General features: G+C 38.0%; 1 protein-coding gene across 5 annotated transcripts in view; it reads left to right on the top strand.

Annotated features, from left to right (window-relative positions):
• LOC136856766 (probable phospholipid-transporting ATPase IIB) overlaps positions 1-19076 on the top strand; it is a 407253-nt gene that overhangs the window by 206512 nt on the left and 181665 nt on the right. For all 5 annotated transcript variants that reach the window (XM_067134860.2, XM_067134861.2, XM_067134862.2 and 2 more), the window contains 2 exons: positions 8571-8793; positions 8908-9234. In XM_067134860.2, the coding sequence (XP_066990961.2) occupies positions 8571-8793; positions 8908-9234 (550 nt within the window). The remainder of the gene's footprint in view (positions 1-8570; positions 8794-8907; positions 9235-19076) is intronic.

Genomic DNA, 19076 nt, shown 5'->3' with positions numbered 1-19076 from the left:
TGATAGATCCGTATTGAACTGTGATTACAATAGAGTAAAATAATATATTATTATTGGTCCACCTTTTCAATACAAAATGAAAATTACATAGGGACTAGTTTCGACCTAGTAATAGGTCATCATCAGCCTGAAGTAAGTCAAAGATTGAAGAAAACCAAAAATTTCTTCATTTTCTACCTTCACGTTCAATAAAGATATTTACAAGGTCACTAACGTTTTTAAAAAACATGATGTTAAAATCTCCTTCAAAACCAACAATAATAACGCTAATGTCTTACACAACTCATCATCTATTAATAGAACTGACCCTTTTTCAAAATCTGGTGTATATAGGTTCAAATGCAACAGCTGCAATTCTTCTTATATCGGACAAACAGGAAGAAACTTTAAAATACGATACCTTGAACATGTCAATGCCCAAAAACACAATAAATTTTCTGCAGTTGGTCAGCACATGAATGATTGTAATCATAAATTTACTGACATTAAACAAGATATGACAATTCTCAAAATTATGAATAAAGGACCCCTCCTTAACATAACAGAGAATTGCTTTATAAATTTAGACCAATATTTCAATCCCAATTTCAATCTCAATGACATTTCCGAAAAATCAAACATTCTTTTTGACCTGCTTATTCAACTTTTCAGACAATCAAAATCTAATATTAAAGGTCCGATTGTTCATTCTGTTTTTAGCACTTTTCGTAATCATTCTTCCATATTCCCACATCCCTCAGCCCCACCTTAAAAAAAAAAAAAAAAAAAACGCAGACCTTTATTTTCCTTCCTTCACCTCCAAAAAAAAAAAAAATAAATAAATAAATAAATAAATAAAAAAAATTTAAAAAAAATCTCAGACCTTTATTTTCCTTCCTTCACCTCAAAAAAAAAAAAAAAAATCCTTTGATCCTTACCTACCTTCGTTTCTCTCTTCAGCTAAATAAAAAAATCCTTTGATCCTTACCTACCTTCGTTTCTCTCTTCAGATATAAAAAATTCCGTTGATCCTTACCTACCTCCGTTTCACTCTTCAGCTAAAAAAAAAAAAAAATAAATAAATAAAAAAAAATTTCCTTTGATCCTTACCTACCTCCGTTTCTCTCTTCAGCTAAAAAAATAAATAAATAAATAAATAAAAAAAAATAAAAAAATAAAAATAAAAAAAATTATATATTCTTCTCCTGCCTTCATTTTTCTTCCCTCACCTCCTCAAAATTTCCTTTGATCCTTTCCTACCTCCGTTTCTCTCTTCAGCTCATCACATCACGCTTGAGTTTTCCTTTTGACATTAAAAAAAAAAAAAAATCTTACTGTCTTTTATTCAGAATCAAATTTATGGTCCGCATTGAACTGCGAATTTATTTCCACCTTTATTTAACTCCATATATGTTGCTCCACCTCGTGAAACATCCATCGTCCTTCAAGATTCCAGAAGCAGAAGAGCTTTCTCCTAGCATCATACTTCGCATCGTCTATTAATTCTGGTTTATGAACATCTTGAGAAGACTATGTTACGATTCTTTATTTTCAATCGATCTCTGAATGAACAACATTATCGCTTAAGAACCAAGTTTTTTCAATTTCCATTTCCACAATTTATACAACGCACGGGACTTTTTTAAGGATCTCTATTTTTTAACATAATATAACGCTTCTCTGGTTTCCTAAGCCTCCACACGCAACTATTGCCATGTTCAAAAAAACTGAAGAGCCTTCCAACATCCATGTATTTTGACGTCTATCAATACCTTATAAAACACGACGTAATCTTCTTCGATTATACAACAGCTAAGAAGAAGCCAGCATTCAACCTACTATTCTTCTTTATTGCATCATTTAGTACACAGTGGTCTTTTATAATATACGGCGCACCGAACTTTACATAAATTCCGCTCAGTGCTTCGTCAATTTGGATGAGTTATTATTTTTAATATATCTCTACTCAACTTCCCACTTGGTATGTACCTTTAAAGAGACTGTACTTGTGTTTACATTGTTTATGTTTTCTTCAATCTTTGACTTACTTCAGGCTGATGATGACCTATTACTAGGTCGAAACTAGTCCCTATGTAATTTTCATTTTGTATTGAAAAGGTGGACCAATAATAATATATTATTTTACTCTATTGTAATCACAGTTCAATACGGATCTATCATTATGAAACTTATTTCTTTTAATGAGTTTTACAGTACCTGTGATTAGTACCACTCTATGAGCGACACCATGGATCTGCCCTTCCTATGATTAGTAGCTACTATGTAAGGAACACCACGTTTTGATTTCTGGTCACTGGATGATTTTGGACTTTTAAATTGTCATTACATTTTGTCTCATTTTGTACAATTAGGGGCCGATGACCTAGATGTTAGGTTTCTTTAAACAAAAAGCATCATCTTAAATGGAATAATGACACAGGATGTTCACGGCTGTCTGCGGCCTGGTCATTCTAGCTCTGAAACTTTGAACTGTTAGATCGGCACTGTGGTACTTTTCTTTAAAAGTGAGAAAATGTGCTGTTTTTCGTTTTATCGAATATTTCATATGACAGCTTACTTTTAATCGTGACATTTCTACTGACATCATTGTAATGACATATGTTGACTTCAGTTGGGAAAACTATTGGGACAGTCTTTCTGAGAATTCCGTAGCGAAGCACGGTTACAACAGCTAGTTATTTGATACAAATAGCATTGCGCTTTCCATAATCACGTGGGCGCTTGATGCAATATATTAATCTATGCATTTGCTAAGAAATGGCATTTAAATGTATGACCGATTCGTACATGTGGAGCATGTGTTCATACTATTTTCGGAAGGCTTATCAGAGACTGATCATCTCACTCACATACTTCCTGTGAGGTAATAGAGATGTGTAATTTTTAGCCTTGTAGCCTCATTATAGCAACAGCCTGGCTTTGAGACAAAAAGTGTTATAAATATATCATAGTATTGTATTGAGCAAGATACATAGAATAAGCAGTTTTAACCAATTGTATCTCCTGATTTCTCCTGATTTTTCCTTATTTTCATTTCAAAATCTCCTGATTTTTGGTTTTGCAAAGTTGGCACGTATGTATTCAAATGTTGCTCAAAGGGTCGATCGGTACATGCATGTCAGTAGGCTTGGCAGGCTGGTATGTAATAGCAACTAATGGCTCGGTAGAATATTGATGTTCTGAATCAGACGATGCACATTGTCAGTGCCGCAGTAAGATCTACTCCTCTTTTTTGTTGCCGGTCTTGAGTCACATAACACATCCAAGAATACGCAGACAAAATAATCTAATACGCGAATTCAGAAAGATAACAATGAATCCAAGTCTTCCCATTCATGAAGACATGGTTGTTAGGTATGGATGTCTGAAATAAAGATCTCCACCCATTCAGACTGCAAGGGAAACTTGAACGGTTCTAATGACTGGCAATTGGAGTGGACCAACACAGCTGCAGATGAATGGCAGACCCTCTTTAGTCTTCAACATCCATCACCTGGTTTTAATCTCCCCAGAAGAACTTGGGTTCTTCTCAACATTGTCAGTACCAATCATGGACGATATGGGTCATTGTTGCATAAGTGGGGTATGTGCTCCTCCTCCGATTGTGACTGTGATGAGAAGAAACAGACCGTCCGTGAATTGTCATTGAATGTCCAAGGAGGTCATACTTCGGTTAGGTGAAGGAGTTTGTGTGTGCTTCTGATGAGGTTGTACAATGGTTGAACAGTTTAGATTTGAGTTTGTGAACTTTTTTAAATTTTTTATTTTTTAGATTGTTTGAAGTGTTATATACCGGGCAAGTTGGCCGTGTGGTTAGAGTTGCGCCGTCGTGAGCTTGCATCCGGGAGATAGTGGGTTCGAGCCCCCTCTGTCAGCAGCCCTGAAGATGGTTTTCCGTGGTTTCCCGTTTTCACACCAGGCAAATGCTGGGGCTGTACCTGAATTAAGGCCACAGCCGCTTCTTTCCCACTCCTATGCCTTTTCTATCCCATCATCGCCATGAGACCTATCTGTGTCGGTGCGACTTAAAACAAATGGCAAAAGAAATGAAGTGTTATATTGTTTGTTATATTTTTGAATGTTTGGATGTAGAGTTATGTACAAGCCATAAGCTAAAAAAATAAATAAAATGGCTCAGTGAGGAAAGAAACGGGGAAACTATCTTCTCATTTTCCTAGCACACCTCTTCAATATTGCCTAGGCCATCTCTAACAGCTGGTGACAAAACTGCTGAGGTTCCAACCAACCTTCGGGCTAAGTACTCTTCATAAATACATACTGTATTAACTCGCATATCAGCTCCACTTTTTATGCCAGTTTTAAGGTCCCAAAATAGGGGGTGTGGCTATTATACAAAAAGTTATCAGACAAAGTTTTTAGAAGACCTTGGGACATATTGCTATTGAAACTTACATTAGCGACATATTTATATGCCAGTACAGGTTTTGACTAGTACACTGTTATAACAGGGACTGGTGCAGTCGCTTAAGTGCGGCCAGTATCCAGTAATCGGGAGTTAGTGGGTTCGAACCCCACTGTCGGCAGCCCTGAGGATAGTTTTCCGTGGTTTTCCATTTTCACACCAGGCTGTACTTTAATTAAGGCCACGGGTGCTTCCTTCCCACTCCTAGCCGTTTCCTGTCCCGTTGTCTCTAAAAGACCTATCTGTGTTGGTGCAACGTAAAGCAACTTGTAAAAAAAATTTCTAAACCACTAATCTGACATAAGATTTGTAGTCAGCCTGATGAACTAGCAGGAAATGTGCATGCTATATTCTTGCGTCAGCTGGTTTGTATGTGCCTGCTCTGGAATTCATCCTTCGCTTTGTTGAAGTTGTCGTGCAGGCTCAAACACATCCTTGTGCTGAGCTGCCAGTGCGTCACACACGATCATCACGTTACTAATGCGGCGTTCTGGATAACATGCAAAAGTAATCAGTACTGAAGTTCAACACGGTAATGCGTACTGTATGAAATGAGTAATCTTGCCTGTGTTGTTGAACTTAACTCATAAAATATTTTACTGGATACACTCAAAAGATTTTAACTTGTATTACTAATGTACAGAAATTAAATGAAGATTGAAACTGTGCAAGGAGGCTATTAATTAAATTGTTGTCGTCAGCTGATAACTTGTATCTTAGTATTCATATTTCTCCTGCGATTCTTCCAACCCTTCAATTCAGGGATGCAGATGCCTTTGATAGCTAAGGAGACCAATCCTGGAATGAAACATACGACCACATTAATTGCACTTTAAAGACGGTGAAGGTCATGGTTGAGCCTGTTGTTGTTGATGCCTCTGACATTTTTCTCCTTCCGGTCTTCCTGTTGCACAATTTGAGTGTGAACATCATAGACGGGAATTAGACTATGTTCTATTCATAATTTACCAACACTTTTCACTTGCAGAGGGGCTAGATTTTCTACATTTAAAAAATTTGGGAGAAGAAACACATTATAATCGTACAGTACCATGTCATATGAAGACTCTGCTTATTAACGTTTACTCGGAGTCTCAAGCAGAGTGGCTAGTTTCGCTTTCGTCTACATCCATGTTACTCTCTGAATCATTCCTGTTTCTGTGAGTCCATATAGCATCATCTTCACTGCCATCAAGTGCATTGAAAATTTCAGTTTTCATGAAGCTCTTTGGGATGATCGCTTCAAATATGGTACCAAAAACCAAACCAAACCCCATCGCACTACAGCCCTTGAAGGGCCTTGGCATACCAAGCGACCGCTTCTCAGCCCAAAGGCCTGCAGATTATGAGGTGTTGTGTGGTCAGCACAACGAATCCTCTCGGCCGTTATTCTTGGCTTTCTAGACCGGTCAAATATGGCACCCCAAGCCCAAATGATCCATTGACAGATCAGCTGGAGCTACGGACACTTCAGCTTACCAGTGGTGTTGGTTATATTCATTGTTTTCAGCAGCTATCCAGTCAGAATTCTTTCACCGCAAATGGTCTTCAAATGGTTTGTTCACTGGCATGTCCAAAGGTTGCAAGATGGATACGAGGCCATCCGGAATCACAGCATGATCGGTTTTATTTGCTCTGAGCTCTTGCTTCACAGCATGAACTAGGTGGCCTCTAGACCTTTACAGCAGAAGTAAAGCCTGCTTTCGGAGCAGTGCACCAAGTCTTCATCGCCACACAGAACGTACTCTGTCGCAAATTATTTTCTCACCCATCTAGCCTTTCACCTGAGCACGTAAGTTACGAGGATACCAGTTGGGAATTTGATGTTCCTCGGTTATGTTTTGAGTTTAAATATAACGTACATAGGTAGCCTATAGCCTTCAGCAGTAATTGCCAATATCACTGTACAACATAACTTTTTGTTGCCAGTAGTATTAATTAGAACACTTGTTGCTCCCTTCTCAGAAATAGTAGTGCGCATTTCCAGTGTGCAGTTTTATCTACAGTATTCTCATCACCTTATCTCGCCGTGGTTGCCTTTCGCTGACATTCTATAAACAAAAGCCAACTTGTATGACTGGGCTAGAATCATCATGGAGGGAAACAACCTGTGCAACATGTCAAATCGCATGTCACATTTAGTAGTGAAAATATTTTTAAATTCCTCTTCATATTGTTGAAGGTGTGATCTTGTCATTTACTTCTCTTTTGGCATTGTTCTGCAGGTTAAGACACACACATTTATGGTGAATCACTGTTTCAATAAAAAAGAATGTCAGCAGACACTGAAGGAATTATTTCTTCTATCTTAGAAATTCAGACAAAATCATATGACCCTGGGAATCATATACGGATCCGAACAACTAACCTTACTCTTACGAGAGACACAATCCCACTACCGTCTATTGGGGGAATATCTTTCCAGTGCGTAGAGTCAGTCAGTAATACTCTACCAGTCGACTGCTGTTCTGTAAAGAGAATTCAGAATGAAAGAGAACACATTTTCATAGTAAACGCGTGAATAACATGGCTGATAGCACATATTAACTCATTAGAAATAAAGGCTGATGTAAACGATTGCTTGATTTTTATGCTATATACTGAAATTAAGTGATAATGTGATACACGTCGAGATATGGCTGATGCATCACTCATTTCAGAGGTAAGTTTATATTTTGGATCACGTAGTTAACAGCTTGCATTCGGGAGATAGTGGGTTCGAACCCCACTGAAGATGTTTTTCCGTAGTTTTCCATTTTCACACCAGGCAAATGCCGGTGCTGTACCTTAATCAAGGCCACAGCCACTTCCTTTCTACTCCTACTCCTTTCCTATCCCATCGTTGCCATGAGACCTATGCCGATGTGATGTAAAGCTAATTGTTAAGAAAGAAAAGCGTCTGGTTAAATTTCAGAATGGCTATTTATAGCGAGAAGTTTATTATTTCTCTACTGACGTTTGAAATATGTTTTCATGGTACATATACTGTTGACTTAAGAATCGTAAGTTATGGAGTGTCTATACTATGTTTCTACCTTTTCAGAATGAAATTGAATATATGCATTCGTGTAGTATTGGAGTTAGAAAAATAACTATTGAATGAGTCGTGGTTTGGATATCTTCTGCGAAAACGCTAGTTTTGAACAAGCTGATTGCCACTTCACACTGATTTTAATCTGTGTGGGTTTTTCCCCCGACTTTTACGAAAAAGCAGATATAACGGCAATTCGCTACAGCAAGTAAATTTTTTGCCGATATGAATACTTGCTATAATGGATTTTTGCTGTAATTACATAAAAACTGATTACTTGTTTATTTGTTTTCATTTGTGCTGCTCCCTCAAAAGTGGGGAGGATATGGACAAGTCTATCTTGAAAATATTTTGTTTTGTTTCCTCTTTGGAAGTACTGTCAGAAAGTTCAGATATCATAGATATGTATTTACCGAGCTCGATAGCTGCAGTCGCTTAAGTGCGGCCAGTATCCAGTATTCGGGAGATAGTAGGTTCGAATCCCACTGTCGGGAGCCCTGAAGATGGTTCTCCGTGATTTCCCATTTTCACACCAGGCAAATGCTGGGGCTGTACCTTAATTAAGGCCATGGCCACTTCCTTCCCACTCCTAGCCCTTCCCTGTCCCATCATCGCTATAAGACCTATCTGTGTCGGTGTGATGTAAAACAACTGGAAAAAAGAAAAAAACAGATATGTATTTCTTGAGATTGTGATGGCAGTGTATGTCTGCTGTTTGATTTAATATTAAAACTAATTAAACATAGTGATTTACATTAAATGGTAAGTTTGTTTCAGATAAGAAGAATTTTTTCCACAGCTATATAAGAGCTAAGTTTCAATTTTTTGTGGATTTTGTTTTTGTTCAATGAGTTGTCATCTTCCCTATCTTAACTACAGAAGTGAATGATTTCAGAGAATCAAACTAACTAAAGGTGGTGTGCAACACACACTCGTATGAGTTTTCTTTTTCTCAGTGCCACACATGACTCACAGATTCCAATTTAGTCAAATTAGGTGGCTGTTTGTAATCATTCATGGTATTAATCACAGGAACTCTGCTACTTTTCTCTTTCTTGCTATACTCTTGATACTGGCTTATTCTCTGTTAATCCATAAATTCTGTTTCCTTTTCAGTTTGCGAGTAAACTTGGATATGGGAAAGGCATTCTATTCATGGTCAATCCAACGAGATAAGGAAATTGCTGGTACTGTTGTGCGATCAACAACAATTCCAGAGGAACTGGGAAGAATTTCTTACCTTCTTAGTGATAAAACCGGAACTCTCACTCAGAATGAAATGGTCTTCAAAAAACTGCACCTTGGAACTGTCTCATATGGTACAGAGACATTTGATGAGGTAAGAGATTGAAATTTGGTAATTCCTTGTGGATTATGGGTAGGCTATGGGGAATTTTTTGAAACTTGTTTTATATTTATATTCCTAACACTGGTTAACTTTAACATTCTCCAGGTGGCACATAATTTGACCACAGCCTACACACAACAGCAGCAGACAGCTTCATCTGGGGATGGTTCAGGAAGTTTGGGTGCCTCACCGATGCGTGTTCTTTCCATCTCCAGTAATGTACCTGGAAACAGCACTAAAGTTCGCCGATCAGAAGTGACACGAGTACAGGAAGCTGTAAAAGCTATTGCACTATGCCATAATGTGACACCTGTGTTTGAGGATGAAGGAGAATGTGAAAGTCCAGGTTCTATGGAAAGTCAGACGGAAGCTGATCAACACTACTGGAGCAAACAAACTAGCTGTGTATATCAGGCCTCTAGCCCTGATGAGGTAATGCACACATTTCATTTGTATTATTTCTTTAATATGTATTTGGGTTATTGCTGAAAAGTTTTATCTATTTTGATAATGAAATATTTAGGTTGGAGATTTTGACAAATATCCGGAGAAGGTCATTGTAATTTCTCTTCAAATCCTGGGGCTAGAAACTTTTTAGTGCCAAATATAGTATAATCCCAATTTTGCATGACCTTGTGAAACTTTACGGCAAAATTTGAACACTAAATCTGGGTAATGAAATAAAATACCATATTTACGCAAATAATACCTGCACATTTTTTTTTTAAATTTGGGGCACGGAATTGGGGTGCGGGTTTTATTTGCGTCAATGTTGGCATTATTTTTTCAAAATCAGCCTTCCTAAATTTAGGGTGCGGGATTATTCGGTGGCGGGTATTATTTGCGTAAATACGGTGGCGGGGATTATTCCCGTGATGCGGTTTTTTGCATCAAAGTTGGCAATTTTTTTTCAAAGTAAGCCTACCTAAAGTTAGGGTGCGGGGATTATTCGGTGTAAGGGATTATTAATGTTAAAAATTAAATATTTGAAAAGGAGGTTCAACCTATTCAATACTTAAAAGAAAGAAATGCAGTAATCACATTCCTATTTAAATGGGACCGGTTTCGACCTTAGTCCAGGTCATCATCAGCCGTAAAGACATGTACAATGATTATGAATATTGGAGGTCAGTTTCACACTCTGATAGGCACAAAGACACGACACCACATTCTGTCATGCACAAAGTGTCGTGTCTTTGTGCCTATCAGAGTGTGAAACTGACCTCCAATATTCATAATCATTGTACATGTTTTTACGGCTGATGATGACCTGGACTAAGGTCGAAACCGGTCCCATTTAAATAGGAATGTGATTACTGCATTTCTTTCTTTTAAGTATTGAATAGGTTGAACCTCCTTTTCAAATATTTAATTTTTAACATCAATAATTTCAATACGGAACAATGAAATTTTTATCTTTAAATGTAAGGGATTATTCGCGTAAATACGGTATTAACTTGAAATAAATATAAATAACGAAATTAGGTGCCACCTGCAAAAGATTTACAGGAATAATTGACTCTGTGGAGCATGAACGAACTCCTTCTCCCAAGGCGACGATCATCAGGCTGACAAGGCTCCAAACTTGCTTCATTACCTTACCTGCTACTGTTTAACCTTGAAATAAATTGGTGTTGCATGCCAGGATTTTCCAATAAAAGATTTGCTGTCAATTTCACAACTTGAATTTACTCCCAAAACAAATTTTAAAAAAACATCTACAATAAATAATCATCACGTGATGAGACCAATCATCCACAAACAACATCCACAGGCTATACACTACACCACAACTATACATAGTTCTGAAGGCCATGTTTCAAATTGGTGATTTCCTACGAATAAGACGACTGTCCATTCTTAACCTTACCTTACATTACCACAATAGCATCATCACCATGGAATCTATGTATCCCAGGTTATAACTGTATGTTAAAACAAACCCAGTCACCTCACTATACTCTGTTAATCAAACTAAATCACCATTTTAAAAAAACTTCTGTGAACTAGATGCAAGACAAATGCCACATCAAATCAATCAAAGAACGACCAAGCGCTGAACACTTGGCCTACATTTCTTCTAGCAATAGTCAGTTGTGTGCACAACAAAACATTATCTCCAGATTACACCTATAAAACACTACCTAAAGTGTGCATTTCCCCGGAGAGGAATAATCCAGAGTCTGACTTACAGAAGAACACTATGAACCATCTTCCACCGACTGCTCACCGGGAACTTGTAAGTACTGAGTACGGTAGAACCTCGATAATTCAAAATCGGTTAATTCAAAATCCCACCTAATTCGAAGAAGCTCTTGCTCCCGAAAACATGAGGTGGTGTTTTGCATGTTATTTTAATTGTTTAATTTGAAATATGGATGATTCGTAATTCGAAAAACATTGTCAGTCCCATTACCGAAATTCAGACTTTTAATTCAAAACCGCCTTTACATTTTTTAAAAAATTAGTATTTTACTGAGTAATTTAAATTCAAAAAAATTTCCGCGTCATGATAGGTGTCTTCCAGAACGTGCAGGGATAGCTTTCCGCACTTTCACTCACTTTGGTGTGTCTACAGTGTAATTCATATTTGCTAAGTTCAAGTAAAATCATAACTCTTTTGTATTCAGCGTTTTAAGATACTCCACAGTATCATGTAAAAGGCAGTGTGCGGAGAAGCAGGATCCACGGCGAACACTGGCAGTGCCGACAGTTGGCAAAAAAGCGTGGCTCGTATAATCAATTCGTACGCACCGAACAATATTGTCAGTTCTGATGAAACTGCATTGTTTTTTAATGCCGAGCCCAAACGGACTTACGGTTTTAAAGGAGAGAAGTGCCAGCCGGGAAATCGTACAAGGGTGGGGATCGTTGTACTGAGTTGCAATGCACATGGAAGCGAGAGACTTCCTCCCTTCGTCAGAGGAAAGTTCGGTAAGCCACGATGTTTTAAGGGCTTGAAGCACTTTCTGTGCAGGTACAAGGCATTAATGCAAACAGTATAGTAACCCAAAAAAATGAAGCATTTACACAGGAAAGCCAGCATAATTTGTCCTCATCTTTGAATCATTTTTTTTCTTTCGTTGCGTGAGGTTATGTTTGCCAGTGATTTATCCAAATACATTATTTGAATAATGTAAATGCAATTTGTTGGAAACATTTCAGAAATAGTTTTTTTCCATGGCATTTGAAAGGTTTAAACTGTGAATCAAGGTGATTGCCATGCATTAATGGGTCTTAGAAAACTTTGTGACGCGACAAGGGTTGGCATTTCTGAATTACAAGAGAAGTGCCATGACGGAAAATCGTATAAGATAGAGTCACTGTACTTTGTTGTAATGGAGATGGAAGCGAGAGACTTTCTCCCCTAGTCATAGGAAAGTTCAATAAGGCACGATGTTTTAAAGGCATCAGGTAATTTCTGTGCAAGTACAGGGCACCTAAAATGCATACAGTATATTAATCCAGTAAATAAAACACTTGCACAGGGGAGCCAGCATAGATTTCTCCTCATCTTTGAATCTTTTTTTTTTCATTGCGTGAGATTATGTTTGTGAGTTATCCAAGTTATCCATTATTTGAATACTGTAAATGCACCTTGTTGGATACATTTTGGAAATAGTTCTTTTTCCGTGGCACTTGAAAGGTTTAATCTCTGAATCAGGGTTAATTGCACGCAGTAACACGGCAGGGGTTGGCATTTCTGAATTACGAGCTGGCGGTTAATTTGAAATTGCGTAATTCGAAGTCCGATTTTTGCTTCTCAACTACTTCGAATTAACAAGGTTTTACAGTAATGCACTCGTCATGACTCCATAATAGTACAGTAATGCGACCATAAAGACCTTGTACAGCAAAGATTTCATAATGGTAATTGTCATTAATAGCAACTGCAATGGTCATGAACAGTAATAATAGTAATAAACACATGTACACGTATGTATAAGCTTGCTCCACGTGGCTGTCATATCTTCAAAAGTCCACCAGTAGCAATGCTACCACTGAATCATCTCCAAGCGTCACTTGGTGGAAACGCAAGCTCTTTCAATTGTTTTCTGTGATTTCCCATTTTCACTTCCAGGCAAATGCTGAGTCAGTTCCTGTTCATACCCCACAGCTGTTTCCTTGCACCTACTTATCAAATTTCATTCACCATTGTTCATTCCATCTTCATTTACTCTTTCCCTGAGGTTGATGTTGAGAAGGGCCTCTGGCTTTACAAACACCATATAAATTCATCTCACCTCATACCTGGCCCCGCGTCAGGAAAGGAGACTAAAAGGTAGACATACAGAGGGCTAAAGTGTACTTAAAGTTAACCATTGTCAGATCATATCATGGAGTGTCCCTTGTGCTAGTCTTCCATTGAAAAATTTGAGACAATATCTATTTTGTCTTCAGACTACTTCATAGTTGGGTTCCCACTCTTAAACAATTTATGTGGTTAATTTGGGTATATTTTCATGGTTTTAGTAAATATTTCAAAATTTTATACATATATATTTTTTTCAATTTATTTTGCCGCCTATGGCCATAAATTACCACCACTCGTGAAGGGTTAATAGAGGATGGTTGCCTAGTTGTACTTCCTCTTAAAACAATCACCACCAACACCTTTATAATTGTTGCAGTCCTTCGTTTGCTTTTGCTTGTAAATTAGGACTAATTACTACAGAACCTTTTCTTGAGCCCTAGTTCCCATTCAGCAATATGGAGCTCAGGGCTCAAGAAAAGGTTCGCGTACTATAGATGGTATGGACACATGAAGAGAATGACAGAGGAAAGGATACCCAGGAGGATGCGCGAGATAGAGATAGCAATACCAATATAGTTGGTCCATTTTGGATATTATGAATTTTCCAGCTAACTCATTCCTGGTTGCCAGCGTTTCGCCCCAGTGTGCCAAGTTGAGCTCCTCAGTTGGTAAATGGCACACCCACCAACACGCATGGCTAGTGCATACCGTGGAGGCCACTGCGTAGGCTACCTGGAACCACAGGCAGTTCCAATGCACTATGAGAGACTTTGTATCATTTTCAAAAATTGATGCCTGCCTGGTCATCAGATGATAAAGATGTTGATTCCCATAGGGAACCTGAAATATTTGTTCCGAATGAGTAAATTTATAATACCAGTATAGTTGGTTTCTCATAGTGCATTGCCACTGCTGGTGGTTCCAGGTAGCCTACACAGTGGCCTCCACGGTATGCACTAGCCATGCGTCTTGGTGGGTGTGGCATTTAGCAACTGAGGATCCCAACTTGGTACACTGGGGCGAAACGCTGGCAACCAAAATGAGTTACCTGGAAAATTTATAATGTCCAATAACGGACTAACTATATTGGTATTATAAATTTACTCATTCGGAACAAATATTTCAGGTTCCCTATTGTAATCAACATCTTTATCATGGAGATAACAGGAAAATGACACAAGAGGTAGATAAAAGGAGTGGAAGACTGTTTACAGAGGAGAAGAGAGGACTGGGCAACAGTGAAGAGGGAGAAGTGATGGGAAGATAAGAGGAAATGGAGAGGCTTATGTTCCAAGCAGACCTAGCCAACAGTTGGAAACTGTAGATGATGATGATGATGATGATGATTGCATTTATCCAATCAGAAGGTATCTTACCCATATTCTATGCTAATCCTGTTACTCTACAAATATATTTCATCCATGCCTTCCCACTATATTTTACCATTTCAGCTCTATCATCATCCATCCGTGCTGTTTTATGACAATGTACAATGAAACCTCGTGAGTACATTCCTCATTAACATGTTTTCCCGCTTAGCATGTTGTAAATTTGAAGTTCCGATTTTCATCGTATTAAATCTGTATAAAAATATCCCATTTATTGCGTCATGAATTTTCACAATTACCGCTTAGTACGATCACATTTTTCCTAGCCCTGAAAATGTTATTTGCCATCCCTTCTGAAATAAACGTAATTTCCAACTCGGGTAAGATCTGTTGCCACAGTTGCATGATTACGGACAAAGGCCTTAAATTCCTGAACAGGATAAGTTGCATGTTCGGGGAGCAAGCTGTTAGCCTCAGGAATGTTCAGTTTTGCTTGCGGGTTAGCAGCAAGATTGCTGAACAACACAGTGAGTCTATTTGTGCTTGTATTTTGCATTCCATTCAGAAGTTAGAAATTGATTTTGTGTTGAGTGGTACAGTGAAGTTGTTTTGCGCATGATACTGTAGCCTATATCTGGATTAGGAACATATAAACATAGGTACCTATCGCATCGCGAAATTTTGCTATTACCGCCTACAAGTACAATCACATTTTTTCTAGCCCTGAAAATGTTACCATATTTACTCATGTATTGGACCCCTTTTTCCCTATTTTTACAGCCAAAAAAGTAAAGGAGGTTCCAGTATGCTATAACCTCAAATTTTGTGCAGTGAACACATGACTTCTAGGCTATAAAGAACTATAAATTGTACATGAAACATTCTACACTGTTCTTTAACAAACCTATGAATGTATTTGAGTTATACTGGCTACTTTCCTTGGAAGGCAGTATTTCTAAATGTAAAAAGTCAGTAAATGGTGAACACAGCTTTTAGGGCTACATATGAAGTAAATATAATCCATTTTAGGTGCTCATATCACGTCATTCACTTCATCTCCTTAATTCTTCCGATGAGGTCGGCGTCAGGAAGGGCATATGGTCATAAAAACTCACTACGAAGATTCGTCCCACTTCATACTCCACCTCATAGAGAAAAAGGATAAGGGTTCCATATTATCATATATGTGGTGGTAATGCATTTTATTATTATAATGCTTAATTTAGTACGCTCATCTCCTATTTTTTATTAACGCATACCCTAGTATGTTTTGTTTGGCGTCTCCGAAAATCGTTGAAAGTAGGTGGGGTCATAAAAAGTCAATATTATTATTATTATTTGTTAGGTACATTGGCAAGTAAAGCATTTGCGATTGGATTGTTTTTATCACGTTTTAAACCTACTTCTCTTATAAAAAAACCCTATATTGGCCCAAGTTACAAGATATTAAACGATCGCTGTGTTAATGATCTCGCCTGCCTATGTTACGGCAATAGGCCTAGTAACAACCATGAATATTTCTTAACCAAAATAAACTCGTTTCCTCATTCCGAGGTGGCGCAGCTCTTTTTTAGACAGGCCCCCAGTGGTACAGAGTTGCATGTACTATTTTTACCGCAAATCAACCTTCCTGCCATTCGTCTATCTCTGGCAATACGGTACCGAGAATCTAACTCAGGCTCCTGAGAACGGCAGCTAATTGTGCTGTAATATTTTGGCGAAATTGAAAATGCTAAATGGATAAATTGTAACTATAATAAAATATAAATAACAATATTGCGCTCCACCTGTAAAAGATTTACGGGAATAATTGATTCTGTACAGCATGCAAGAACACCCTCTCCCAAGGCGACAGTCATCAGGCTGATATAGATGTTGATTCCCATAGGGCATCTGAAATATTTGTTCCGAATGAGTAAATTTATAATACCAATATATATGGTCCGTTATTGGACATTATAAATTTTCCAGCTAACTCATTCTTGGTTGTCAACGTTTCGCCCCCGTGTGCTAGGCTGGGCTCAGCAGTTGGTACCTAGCACACCTACCAATACGCTGGCCAGTGCATACCGTGGAGGCCACTGCGTACGCTAATTGTAGCCACCGTATATATTTCGTCGTATGGGTAGTGTATTGTGTCAATGCAAGGGAAGGTCTGGCAGGTCAGTAACTGTGTCCACAAATGAAAATCATGGACGTGTCATCAATCACGTGTTGCAGTCTCCAAAGTGAAGTCTTCGGCGAAAAGCCCTGAAATTAAACATCAGCCCTACGTCACTTCTGTGGCAATGACAATTTAAGAGTACAAAATTCATCCATTGACCAGAATTCAGAACATGATGATAAAGAATGAATGGATGAATGTGAATTTAAAACAATCAGTGGATCCATCCTCCATTGCCCCACCTTCTCAGAAACTGTATTACTGACCAAGGGACTGCTTCCAAAGCACAATCCTGAAGCGATGATGCTTGTAGTCTAAAAGGGGTTCAAAATCCATGGTCACCCCTTTTAGTCTCCTCTTACAACAGGCAGGGGATACCGTGGGTGTATTCTTCGTCTGCGTCTCCCACCCAGAGGGGGTTTGCTGAAGACAAATGACCTGGATGTCCAATGCTGTTACTGCATAATGCATGCCCACACTTGGCCAAATTTACCAAAGAAGTTATTTGAGAACTCGAATGGGAAACTGTTTTGCAACCTGCCCATTCCTCTGACCTTGCGTCTACTGACTTTCACCTTTTCTGACCACTCTCTAACAAGATTCAGGGAGAAATCTTTCATGATGAAGCTGCTCTGAACACTTGGATGACTGATTTCTTCAACGCAGTAAAAATCATAATAGTTCTACTGGTGTGGAATCGTACTCCTCCCACAACATTGGCAAATGGTCATTAACAACTCAAGGCCATATCGGAGTTCGTACGGTCATAATTTTCAAGATGCAAGGGTTAAATCTAATGGCTGTGCATGATATTGATTTAAGGCAATGAGCATGCCCGAAAGCTAGAGTGCTTTAGTTGACTGATTTCAAATCTGGATATTCACTCCATCAAAAAAAATCTGTTCGCAATTCTGGATAAACACATACAGGTAATGACTATTCCACCTGGTGTAACTTTCTTTGCTCAAACTTTGGGTGTATACTTTTTTCATCAATGGAAGAAGTTCGTCAAACATTTTTGTGGGCAAGTTTTACTTGACAACGTTGATATTGACCTCCAGATCCGTAACACTCATCAACCTTCGCGTCCTTTTCTATAATCCGTTCAGTGCCCCCGTATTCAATAATATGATTAAGCATGTCTGGAAGGACGCTACATATCCAGTTGAATGTGATGCTCCTGACAGTGTTATTTGGGACTCTGAAGATTCGAGTTGTTCAACTCCCAACTGCACAGATGCATCATTCATTCAGTGTACTTACTGTTATTTACATTTGTGCTTAACAGATTTCTACTGTACATCAAGACCTACAAACATATTTAACCCTTGTCAGCTTTTTGCTTATGAGAATCATTTTTGTGATTTCTTTTTAAACACAACTAAACATTCTGAAAATGTAAGTAGTTAAGCATAAATAAGTTATTAATATCTAATTTCATTGGATCATATTGCAGATATCCATTTATTCTTGAAGTAATAAATAGCCAACTGCCTGTTTTAGTGCAAAAATGGCAGAAGGTGCATCACACAGTAGTCTTCACCAATATAATAAAACACTATATTTATATACGAGTACATACACAAAACTTGTCTGTAATTTACTTTCCTGGCTACTTCATTATTAATGCTACAGTATAATATTGAAAAATGACAAATTCACTAATAGATATGCACAATACAGTATGTGTTAAAATGGAAAACAATTTGAAACTTTTATTGTGTTACAAACTTATTTTGTGGTCCTGGATCCTGATTTGTGACCTCATACCATTCCCTGCTTTCTTCTTCACTATCACCGTCATCTTTACTTTCTGCCAAATTCTGACGATTAATCCTACCGGTAATACCTCAGTACTCATCATCTTAATCTGCCTCGTCACTTGTATTGTTTCATCAGTTTCCTTTTTCTCACTTTTCCACCCATTATCACTAATTTCTGAGTGTCCAACACTATTTAGCAATTACAGTATGACTCTATTTGATATTCGTTTTTGGGATATGTGTACAAAAACTAAAACCTGAACATTCACAATGTCAACAAACTTCTGAAAAGTACACCACCATGGAAATCATGCATAGGCGGAAAAGCTTTCTTCTGTTTCATTCCAAATCCCTGTGTATATGCTTGTGATATCTATTGGCTGTTATGCATTGATGTTTTGTTTTCCTCACTTAGTACATGTGGAACACATGCACCCAATTTTTGCACCTTACCCATAGAATACAAATGACACACTATGGTTGAATAGTCACAATTCATAGCTCATGCCAATTCCCATATTGTTTGATGGGGATTCACTTGAATAACCTCACTTAATTGATCTTTATCAAAGTATGACGGTCGCCCTAACCGTGGATATTCATATAAGTCAAATTGATTTTCTCACACATGAGAAAACTATTTCCTTGCTGCACTTTCAGCAATAGCATTAGTTCTGTACACAGCTGAAATTGTTTTTGCTGCATTTCATGCTCAGTTAAACTAGAACAGTAGAATGTGTCAGAAATATTTAACTTTGTCTGCT

The sequence above is a fragment of the Anabrus simplex genome, chromosome 1 (assembly GCF_040414725.1).
Source record: "Anabrus simplex isolate iqAnaSimp1 chromosome 1, ASM4041472v1, whole genome shotgun sequence".
Taxonomy (NCBI): domain Eukaryota; kingdom Metazoa; phylum Arthropoda; class Insecta; order Orthoptera; family Tettigoniidae; genus Anabrus; species Anabrus simplex.
This window is presented reverse-complemented; position numbering and strand designations above follow the sequence as displayed.